Source organism: Pseudopipra pipra, chromosome W, assembly GCF_036250125.1.
Source record: "Pseudopipra pipra isolate bDixPip1 chromosome W, bDixPip1.hap1, whole genome shotgun sequence".
Lineage (NCBI taxonomy): Eukaryota > Metazoa > Chordata > Aves > Passeriformes > Pipridae > Pseudopipra > Pseudopipra pipra.
Window position 1 is genome coordinate 966,429 of NC_087580.1, and position 12,008 is coordinate 978,436.

At 43.5% G+C, this 12,008-nt stretch overlaps 1 protein-coding gene and 2 long non-coding RNA genes across 4 annotated transcripts in view; 1 reads left to right on the plus strand and 2 right to left on the minus strand.

The window, feature by feature from the left end:
- The window catches only part of LOC135405804 (uncharacterized), a 369,333-nt gene that overhangs the window by 326,348 nt on the left and 30,977 nt on the right, over nucleotides 1-12,008 (plus strand). The gene's annotated exons all lie outside the window — the stretch shown is intronic.
- LOC135405816 (uncharacterized) overlaps nucleotides 1-12,008 on the minus strand; it is a 147,174-nt gene that overhangs the window by 45,161 nt on the left and 90,005 nt on the right. The gene's annotated exons all lie outside the window — the stretch shown is intronic.
- Nucleotides 9,894-10,930, minus strand: LOC135405954 (olfactory receptor 10A4-like). The gene is given in 2 exon segments (XM_064640467.1): nucleotides 9,894-10,516; nucleotides 10,519-10,930. Coding segments are annotated over 2 exon segments (936 nt in total). The 5' UTR covers nucleotides 10,832-10,930.

Sequence of the window (12,008 nt, forward strand, 5' to 3'; positions counted from 1 at the left end):
AGAAAATGACTGAACCCCAGAGGAGGTTGCAACAACAGCTCTAAACTGAGATCCCTCTTTTGTTTTTCTCCAGATGCTCTGATCTGAGAATTGGAGAAAGGGCTTCTTCCTCACTGGCACCATCACATGCCCCTTCCTTCCTCAGTCAGTGTGTGGCCAGCAGCAAGCAGGCGGGCTCTGTTGGACCACAGGCTCTGACTGGTAGGACTAAGGTAACTTTGGGGTCATGGGTCAGGGCATCAGAGGAAGAGTGGATTTCTTTCTGGGATCTCAGCATTTCTCTTTTGCCCCTCACACACCGCACCTTTCTTCACAGCCACAACGCTGCTCCCTCTCAAAGCATCCCACCTGGATCCATCCCTTTTGTGCGCCTCTGGCCTTTTGGTCTTAGTAGCCCTCCAAAAGAGCCTTTTGGAGGCCCCAAACTGTCCTGTCCCAGAACTTGTAGGGGTTCCCCACTGCTCTGATCCTTTCAGGAGAAAAGGGCAGGAACTCTCCACAGCTCTCTTGGCAGGGCATGAAGGACACTGGCAGGGAGCGGTCCCGGAGCAGATTCCCTCTGTGGGGCAGGGATCTCCGCAGCTGCTCTGGGGACACCACAGACTATGAGGACGCTTCAGAGAGAAGAACTGGTCCTCCAAGTCGTGACCGTGGTCCTAGGGATAGCACAGCTGCAAGGCCTTCCAAGAGGATCTGCCGGTGGGCTCCCGCTCCCAGGGCTGCTCAGGAGCAAACCTTGCTGAGGCAGAGGGAGCCAAGCAGATCTGTGCGGGGAACTTACAACCTTGGCAGCCGGTTTGTGCAGTACACAGACTGTGACCGCTCACTGCGGAAGAGAAAGAGGGAGAGAACAAGTCCTGCACGTTGTGACCAAGTCTTAGTGAATACTGCAGTTCCAGGGCCCTCCAAAGCCAGCTCCAAGCAGGCTCTCATGCTCCGGGCTGCTCGGGAGCAAACCCGACAGAGGCAGAGAGAGCAGAGAAGATCAACATGGCGGGGCTGTGATTGCCACAGCCAGTTTGGGCAGCACACAGACTACCGCCCTTCAGAGAAGAAGAGGAGGGTTTCCACGCCCCAGAGATTCATGTCAGACAAGCATTCAGGGCACTCTGGCAATGATGGCGTTGGATTATGGCCCTGGCTCAAGCAGAACGGAAGACTAGCACTGCGTTTATTAGCCAAGGCATCCTTGTTTTCGATACGCCTTCTCAGACCTGAGTGAATGATTTAGCTAAGTAGATGATAGTTACAGTAATATAGAAATATTATTAGAAATATAGAAATATATATAGAAATATAGAATATATATATAGAGAAATATATATAGAAATATAGAATATATATATAGAAATATATATAGAAATATAGAAATATATATAGAAATATAATATAGAAGTAATATTTTACAATACATTATTTCATGTTATATATCTTCAGCAATAGATAGAAATAGTATAATAAATATTATTAAAATAATAAAATAGTAAATACTAAAATACTTTAAGCAGAGTTATTTATTCCACGTTGTAGATAATTATAGCTAGAAACATAGTGCAGTATTTGGAAGCAGTGTTGAAGCAATTATATTAAAGCTAAGAAAACAAATATTAAGTAGAGATTGTGCAGCACACAGACTACCGCCCTTCAGAGAAGAAGAGGAGGGTTTCCACGCCCCAGAGATTCACGTCAGACAAGCATTCAGGGCACTCTGGCAATGATGGCGTTGGATTATGGCCCTGGCTCAAGCAGAACGGAAGACTAGCACTGCGTTTATTAGCCAAGGCATCCTTGTTTTCGATACGCCTTCTCAGACCTGAGTGAATGATTTAGCTAAGTAGATGATAGTTACAGTAATATAGAAATATTATTAGAAATATAGAAATATATATAGAAATATAGAATATATATATAGAGAAATATATATAGAAATATAGAATATATATATAGAAATATATATAGAAATATAGAAATATATACAGAAATATAATATAGAAATATAGAAATATATATAGAAATATAATATGGAAATATATAGAGAAGTAATACTTTATTATACATTGTTACATGTTATATATCTTCAGCAATAGATAGTAATGTTATAATAAATGTTATTAAAATAATAAAATAATAAATACTAAAATACTGTAATCAGAATTATTTATTCCATGTTGTAGATAATTATAGCTACAAACATAGTGCAGTATTTGGAAGCAGTGTTGAAGCAATTATATTAAAGCTAAGAAAACAAATATTAAGTAGAGATTGATGGTACCCCTGCCAAGGGCCATGGGCAAATCGCTTTCTCTCAGGCTCAAGGAGTAACCTTGATGGCTGTCCCCACTCAAGGGAGGAACCCCCCCACACACTCCAAGACGGGGCTGTTAGAAGTCCCTCCCATTAAAATCTGGGAACAGGGCTTTTCTAGTGTAAAGTGACGGAGTGCCAGTCAAGTGTTGCTCAGGGCAGCTGTGCCAGCTGGAGCTGGATGCTCTGCCTAAGCAGGGATATAGCAGCTCCAGCTGTGTCTTGTTTATGACTTGTCAGTGATGGCTTGAGCAAGGATGGTCTGCTGATCACTGATAGGAGTGAGCAAGGAGGGTCTGCTGTTTTTAGTGTTGAAGAATGCTGAGACCAGCTTGGCCAAACTACCAGACCCACTACTGGAGCCCAAAATGTCAGGCAGGATAAATCAAACTCTCAAATACTATTTTTAGTACTAGGAAGCAGGTAATACTTTATTTCATGGGGGATCACTCCTCTAAAGATGCGCGTGCAAGTTCAAAACTTTTCACAATTTACACATTTTATCAAACAAAGAAATTAATGTTCATGGGCTATAAATGGCATCATTCAGTTCATTAATTAGTATTCTATCTTAGTTATTGATTTCTTGCTTCTCATGCTATTAGTCCATGTTTTAGGTGCTTTCATTATTTCTCCCAGATAGACAGGGTTTCAGTACAATTGCCAAATTGTCTTTGTTAGTTCCTTCTTTGTCTCAGGGTTCTGCAAAATTTATGTCCTTTTGGTACATAAATTCTGTATTTCTTGTGTCCCATTTCAGCACTATCTCTCTTCCCCAGGTCTGAGATCATTGAAGCATATCAAGGTTGATTATAGTTTTTTTAACAAAACTCAAAGTTTCAGTAATTTTCCCGAGCTGCATTCCCACTATAGAAGCTTATGATAAAACCTTACTAAATGCTGGCTATAGTGGGGTATCACAGGGTGGAAAATAAGAGTACTTAAAAAAATTAATTAGGACAGTTAAGTAAAATTACTGAGTAAGCCTGAAAACACATAATCTAAAGATGTATATGACTGATAGTCAATCACTTTATACAATAAAAGTCCAGTCCCACTTTTGCATACCAAGGACTTCTAGCATACCTCCCTAAGGTGTTTGAAGATCCTTCCTTTGAGTGGGGAAGCCCCTCAAGGTCACTCCTCAAGGCTGAGCAAAATAGATTTGCCCACGGTTGTTGGTAGGAGTGAGTAACATCGATCTCTAATAAGATCTAATCTCTTAATAACTGTTTTGCTAGCTTTAATAGAATTGCTTCAATATAATTGTTCGCTGACAAAGCTCCCCAGGAATGGGCTATGCCTTCTACTGGCAACATTCCATCCTGGGGCTCCAGGACTCCCTGGGCAGGTTGAAGGTCCGGATGCAGCCCAGTGCTGCGCTCAGCTCGGGCACCACTCTGGTGCGTGCTGCCCTCATGGAAGGCCCCATTCACTGGAGAAACAGGATCCCCATAGTCCCTCATCCTGGGCCTCCCCATCCCTGGCCTTACACCTTTGTGTCCAGGGCAGGCCCTGCTATGGAGAGCAGAGAGGCTCTGCTGCCACTCTGGGGGGGCCCATGAGCTGTGGAACAGCTCTAGTGGCCAAGTGCAGGGCTGAGCTCTCCATGGGACTGTGGCCTCAGGCAGATCCATTTTCCTTTCCTTGTCTCTTTTCCACTCATGTCCCAAGAGTGCAATTCAGGTATTAGTCAAGATATGATTTTCAAAGATCTTTAAAATCTGCTGCCTGTCCTTACTTTATCGTTAGTAAGTTTATTATAAGGTGTAGTGGTTTGGACTTTGATTTTCCCCAGAGGCTGAAAAGTGGTAGACCCCAAGGGGTGGAAACCTCTGGAAGTTTTGAAATTCTACCCAATGGGCGCTCCTGCAGAAATGTCAACATCTCACAAACTGACCGGAAGAGATGAGTTGTAGTTTTGGTTGTTGTAGAAGTGGTGGCCATGTTGTAGAGCCACGAGGAAGGGGCTCTAAGCCCCTTGGGGCCTCTGGCCCCCTCCCAGCCCCTGGCTGGGGGGCTGCAGGGACCTGGAACAGCATAAAGCTGGGCTAGGTGCCTGTAGTTATGCCGGGAGAATGTTTTCTCCATGGGTGCAGAACAGCAGCAGGCACTGACCAGAGAAACGGTGGCAGAGAGCCAGAGATAAGGACCTGAACTGAAGGAGCAGCAGAAGAAACATGCAGCACTGCAGAGAAGACTCCTGGAAGACAGAGCCGGGAGAAAGAGAGCCAGGAGCTGAGAGACAGAGTTTGGGGTAAGACTGTACCAGCCCCTCAAACTCCTTTGAGACCTCCGAGAAAGGAGGAGTAGATGGACTCCTATTAAGGAGAAAAGTTTTAGACATGCGGCACCGGAGAGAGAGGAGCTAAGAAGCTCAGGGCGTCCCGGAGCTGGACCGGGACGGCCAGATGGAATGCGGGGGGAGTTGACCTTGGCTCCCCCCCCTTGCACTGCTGCCACGGTGGCAGCCTGAGAGACAGAGCACGGAGCTCTGCAAACGGGAATTTGAATCCCCTGAGGAAGGGACTTTCACAAAGATGCCCCGGCATTTCGTGATATGCCTGTGGTGATGCGAGTCTTGTCCCTGCTGGCAGTCCACAGGTGAGGCCTTCGCTTGGACCGAAGGAGAGCCGAGGGGCTTGGAGACCCCCTTGCGTATGTTGAACAGAGATCCCAGCCACAACAACCCAGTTACTGCTGCATGGAGGACAGAAGAGGAGCTACTGCTTAAGGACTGGAAGGGATCTGTCCTTCTTTCCCTCCTGGACTTTTATTTGGAGGGGAGAAGAGATCTGGTCCATTGTAAATACTATATGTCATGGTAGAGATAGTTGTGATCATGTGTATAATGTGATATGGTATTTATTTGTACAGTCATTGTAATATATTCCCTTCCCCCCACTTTGTGTCTGGTGTGTTTCGTCTGGAAAAACCCATCTCACATTAGGTTGAGATGTGGGAGGGGGGATGGAACTAGGGAATTGGATTTTGGGGCTATCTCAAACCATGACATAAGGAAATTTCTACTGAAGAATCAAACCTAACTTTCTCACTACATGGGACAAGAATTAGATTTCCCATTTTATACTAATGCCCAGTACTTGGAAGAAAAAGGTTTCCTGGTTCTTATTTGCTCTGATTTTGATTTGGTTATCCACTAGTAGAAAGGAACAAACAGGCTGCCTACCTACTGTACTGCAGTAACTTATTTTACACCCCAGATATTTATGTCTATTTATTTATAAAAATCTGATGATACTCACTGCACTGGAAATATTTAGACCTGACAAAGCAAGGCAATGACATTCAATATTTATCTATAAGAAATATCTCTAATATTCTGGGCCGTTGATAAGACCTATGAATCTCTCCTGTAAACTGTTCCAAAACAAAAGAATACTGTAATTCTGTGCTTTATGAATGCATTTCCTTTCTGTTTCCTTCTCTCCAGAAAGTAGTGCACCAACAAACATTTCATGGCACTGAACATCTCCCTGTTCCTCAGGGTGTAGATCATGGGGGTGATAAGGGGAAAAACCATGGTGTGGAACACAGCCACTACCTTGCCCAGAGGCAACATGTAGAAAGGCCAGCAGTAAATATATATATAGCTAGTACAAGCATAACAAAGACAATAATGATGTGGGTAGCGCAGGTAGTTGCTGCTTTGCTCTCCCCTCTGGAGATCGAGTGTTTTCAGGCAGATTAGTAGGACATTGTAGCAAATCAGCAGAAAAATGAAACATATAAAGATGACTAGGTCATTGTTGACAAACAGAATAAACTCCAATATGTAAGTGTTGGTACATTCTAACTTAATCACTTGTGTAACATCACAAAAGAAATTGTTGAGTTCATTTGGGCCACAGAAGGGAAGATGAACAACAAATACAACCTGGATGAATTTGTGAATCCAACAGCCCATGCTGTCCCCACCAAGACCCAAAAGAGTGTTTTCCTCATTAAGGTTGCGTAATGAAGACAGCCACAAATAGAATAGCAATGGAACAGGCTAAGGTCTCACTGGTTAGGAGAGAATTTTGCAGAAAAACATCTGGGGGCATCCAAGTGGACAAAGTGAATATGAATGAGCAAAATGCCTTTGCAGAAAAGGGCAGCTGTATCCTGGGCCATGCTAGCAGCAGTGATGCCACCATGACAAGTGAAGGGATTCTTTCCTTTTATTCAATACTTCTGAGATCTCATCTGAAGCATGGTGTCCTGTTTTTCTGCTCCCTAGAACGAAGAAGATACTCCTATACTTGAGTGAGTGCAGAGGAAGGCCATAAAGATGGTGAGGAGCTGGTGCACAAAATGCACAAGGGAAGACTGAGAAAGGTGTGTTTTGCGGGTTTGAAAGGAAAAGGCTCAGGGAGATTTTATCACAGAATCACAGAATATGCTGAGTTGGAAGGGACCCACAAGAACTATTGATTGAGTCCAGCTCCTGGCCATGCACAGGACCATCCTGAAGAGTTGGACCATGTGTCTGAGAGTATCATCTAAATGCTTCTTGAGCTCTCTCAGGCTTTGGGCTGTGACCACTGCCCTGAGGAGCCTATTCCTGCATCCAACCACCCTCTGGGTGAAGAACCTCTTTCTGGTATCCAATCTAAACTTTCCCTGACACAACTTCAGGCCATTCCCTAGGCTCCCGTTACTAGTCCTCACAGAGAAGAGATCAGTGTCTAGCCCTCCTCTTCCCCTCCCAAGGAAGCTGTAACTGCAATGACATCTCCCCTCAGTCTCCTCTTCTCCAGCTGAACAGACCAAGTGCCCTCAGCTGCTCCTCACATGGCTTCCCCTCAAGGCCCTTCCCCATCCTCGATGCCCTCCTTTGGATGCTGTCAAATGGCTTGATGTCTTTTTTTTATTGTGGTGCCCAAAACTGCCCCAATATTGCAGGTGAGGCCATCCCAGGTCAGAGCAGAGTGGGACAATCCCTCCCTGGACCAGCCAGTGATACCTGGCCTGATGCCCCCCAGGACACACGGTTGGCCCTCCTGGCTGCCAGAGCACTGTTGGCTCGTATTGAACTTGCCATCAACCAGGACCCTCAGGTCCCTTTCTGCAGCACTGCTTTCTCATTCCCCAGTCTCTCTGTGCATCCTGGGTTGCCCCATCCCTGCTGCAGAATCGATCACTTGCTGTTAAACATCATAGGGTTTGTGAAGTCCTCAAGTGAAGTCCCAGCCCTCTAATTTGCCAAGATCTCTCTGCAGGGCCTTTCTGCCTTAGAGGGAGTCAACAGCTCCTTCCAATTTTGTATCATCTGCAAACTTAATTAGTATCCCTTCCAGTCCTGCATCCAAGTTTATGAAGGTGTTTGTGCTGGTTTAAAGGTAAACTGGCAAGGGAAATGAACTCAACTCAAAAGAGATTATGTCAGAATAACAATTTAATAAAAATAATACAATAAATACAATTATACAGATGAACAATTGGTTTTAACCTACAAACCCCCCAGCACCCTGGGGCACGAACGGAGCGGTGTTCGTTGGGCCCCCCTGAGTCCAAAGTAAAAGGAGAGGGAAAAACCTGTTGGTGAGAGTGCTGGTCACAGTCCGGTCAAGGGTGGTGACCGCAGTCTGGTCGATAGTGGTGATCACAGTCCGGTCGAGAGTGGTGGTTGCAGTCTGGTCGAGGTTCTGGTCCTCCTTTGGATCCAATGAATGGTACCAGAAGTCCCAAGACCCCAATATTATATGCACTCAAGTTCAGGCAGGAATGCCCAGTACTTCCCCCAGGGTGGGGAGTTCCACAGTGGGTGAGATATTTTTGGAATCCTTGGTGGCCCATTAGCAGACATGACCCCTCCGGCTGGGTGTGGAGGTGCTAATGACTCCCTGGAGGGGAGTTAACATCACCCATAACTGTAGCCTGAGGAGTCAGGTGTGCTCTGGGCAGCTGCTGCAAATGGTCTATTGTTAACAGTTTCTGGGAAATTACATGGAGGGTGTAGAATACACAGTGGATGTTACACCCACACAGTGATGAACTGGTCCTAGCTGTTCTAACGAGGACAGTGTTGAACAGCACTGGGCCTAAGATGGAGCCCTGTGGAACTCCACTATGGGTAGGTCACCAGTCTGATGTCACCCCGTTCACTATTACCCTCTGTGCTTCACCCATGAGCCAATTGCTTACTTATCATATGATGTGTTTATCCAGCTGTCGGCTGGACATTTTGCCCGGAAAGATCCTGTGAGAAACCGTATCAAAAGCTTTAGTGAAATCCAAAAAGATTACATCAGCTGGCTTCCCTTGGTCAACTAGGTGGGTTACCTTGTCCTAAAAGGTCAGAAGATTTGACAAGCATGACTCCATGCTGGCTGTGACTGATGACTGCATTGTCCTTCAGGTGTTTTTCAATACCTCCTAGCGTCCCAGTGTACAGGTTCCCAGAATCTGAAGTGATGCAATTTTATCTTTATTATCCTCTTCTTTATGGTGTAAACTCTACTAAATCACTTGAAATGATCCTTGACACAAATCTGTATCCTTGACACAACCTTTGTGTCTGTCTTATTGGGATCAAAATGAACTAGCAATTCCTGGTGCAAAACACCCTTGCATGCTTCTCCCATTTGAATGACTAATTCCACATCCACTGTCTTAGCTTAGCAAAGAAAAAGGGAAGAGTGAAGAGGTAAACTAGGATCCCATGATTCCTCCAAGTGAGTACATAGCAAAACCAGAAGGAAAAAAAAGGAAAAAAAGTTAAAGTTTTAGCCTCACTTTTAAAACTTTCATGTCTCAAATCAGCTTCCCTATGACCATCCATTTCCTTGACACTCAAGTAGTTTCTGTCATTCCACAGTCAACCTTTTTTTTTACACAAAAAGAGACATTGTTTTCTGTTTTCAATTCAGAAGCCTAAGATATACATATGTTGGTACAAATTCATTGTTTTGACTTCAAAAACAAACCTACAGCAATGAAGATGTCTAAGTGATAGGTTGCCTCTTTCTATGGCAGAAATCTGGTTTAGAACAGATAAACTGTGTATTTGAAGCAAAGAGAAACCTTACCCCTTCAAACTTTCAAATAAACTTTCTTCACAAAATAGAGTTGAAGAGCTCATCTGGGAAATCTCTTCATCAGAACTCACCAGAAGATTAATGTCTTAAATATTTGCGTAGTACTTCTCATTAGGTCCATTGTCCCCTTCTCTGATAATTTCTTGCACTCATCATAGTGTGTTTTTAGAAAAGCTACACAGAAATGTTTTCACGATATTCAGAGAATATAGTGAATTTCATCTTATCACAGGTAAATACATCTGCAAAGCAAAGAACTATTTCTGTATTGATGGACAGGACATAGAGGATACAGTAGCAGGTGATTCACGTGAGCTGGATGCCAAACCTATCTTAAAATGATATAAGAAAGAATCTGAAGAGAAACAACCTTTTTTTTTAAAGGCTGAATTACCTGGAGGATTGACTCAAAGCTGGAAGGTAGAGATTACTTTTTGGGTAAGTGCTGGCAAATCATATTGTCCTTCCAGCAGTACACACAATATCAAAGCTACTACTACATTTAATATAATTCATAAACATATTACGTATTTCTATTTTTGACTTTTAAAAGGCTTGTTTCACCTCTTTGTTCCTCAAGCTGTAAATCAAGGGGTTCATCATTGGAGACAACAGTGTGTAAGAAAGAGAAAACAATTTGCTACTGCTGCTTGAATAAGAAGCTTTGAGTCTCAAGTAGGTCACAATGCCAGGTCCGTAAAACAGAGTGACCACGACTAGGTGAGAAAAGCAGGTAGAGAATGCTTTTCCCTTGCCCTTCACTGATGGTATCTTGAAGATGGTGTGGAGAATCTGGATATATGACACAACTATGAATAAGAAGAGGACCATGATGAAAAGGACAGCTATTACGTAGGTGGTGATTTCATTTTTACAGGTGGCCACGCAAGCCAACTTAAGCAGAGGCAGCAGGTCACAGAAGAAGTGATTGATCCCATTGGGACCACAGCATGGAAGGGTAAAGACGAAAGTTGTCTGCACTAAGGCCACCAAGAGCCCGGTAAGCCAAGGCACAGCTGAAAGCAAGAAGCACGTGTTCCATCTCATCGTGGCCGTGTAGTGCAGAGGCTGGCACACGGCCACATAGCGGTCACAGGCCACGGCAGCCAGCAAACAGCATCCTGTCATCCCGAGGAGGGAGAAAGCATACATCTGTGTGGCACAGCCCCAAAAGATATGTTCTTCCTCTTTGTGAGAAAGTTCACTAGCGTCTTGGGGATGGTGGATGTGGCATAGCTAACCTCCAGGAAGGAAAAGTTCTTAAGGAAAAAATACGTGGGAGAGTGAAGGGCAGCATCTACCATAGTGATTGTGATGATGACGATGTTTCCCACCAAAGTACTGAGGTACATGGACAGTAACAGACAAAAGAGAGAGCCTTGGATCTCTGGAATGCTGGAGAAGGGTAAAAATTGGAGATAGGTCACCACAATGTGATTACTGCTGTCCATGTCCCTCAGGTGTCTTTTAACTGCAGAAGTCATTACATGTCCATTTTCTAGTTAATCTAAAGAAATACAAAATAGTAAATTGAATCTTTATATATGTTACTTTCTAATAGGACAAGATCCCAGAAAAGGAAGTGTTGTGTTTAGGTATTTTTAGTGCTAAGGACTGTTTAGTGAAGAAAAGCAAGGTGGTTTCCTTCACACAGCTTTTAATAAATAAGAACAGCTTTCCCAACCGAGTGTCCTTCACTTCTAGTCAATGAAAAGGAAGATACCTCTTTGTTATGATAGTAGAATACTTCACTCTTCCTGCCTTTTGGGATGAGGATTATACTGTACTGCCCCACTTTTTGAAGTGGACTTTTGTCCCATTATCCAGTAGAGATCTGCAACTATAAACCCTTTGCCAAGCAAAGAAGGTTGGTCATTAAAACCCAGAAATTATTGATTTGTTGACAGAATGGGTGCTTGGCAATGAGTCCCTCTTGCTATCATTCTGTGAGTGGGGTTCATTCCAGGAAAGAATTACCTACTGAACACAGATAATCCTGTATACTCTGCACAGTACCACACAAAACTACTAAATAATGTGGATTGCACCCCAGAAAATTGCATTTGTTCCAGGCATTCTTCAGGAGGAACAGCTTTTTTCAAGAATTAAACATTTCTTGTAATTGATCTTCTATTCCAATAAACCATTCACTTCATAGGCAGATAAGTCTCCCTTAAAGACAAGTCCTGTGTAGGTGGCAGAGAACAATAAGATGGGGAAGAAGAGACAGAAGAAGGAATAAAATAAAGTAGCTCACCTGCCAATAGGAGAAGGCTGTGGTTAATATTTTTGGAAAAGCCACACTACAAACCTTAAGTATTTCTATCTGTCTATGTCCCCACCGAAAAATAATCTTTTGGATATTGACTGTTAGCAATTGTAGGAGTCAGTTATTTTTTTCTCATTGTTTAGGTGTGACAGAGTCCTCTCTCTGCTTTTCCTGTTAGGTCCTGGAATAAACTAAAGAAAAACCTATGGAACACTTGCATATCTATTTTAATCTGTTATTTTTTTACCATTCATGGCATTAGGCCTGATCCTGCCTAAATTAAGGGATAAAAAATTGGTATGGAAACAAACCACATAGACCAAGCACAGGAAAAAAGCTTTAAAGGTTTTGCAGGAGGAAAGAACTTATGCATTGCTCATGTCTAACTCTGG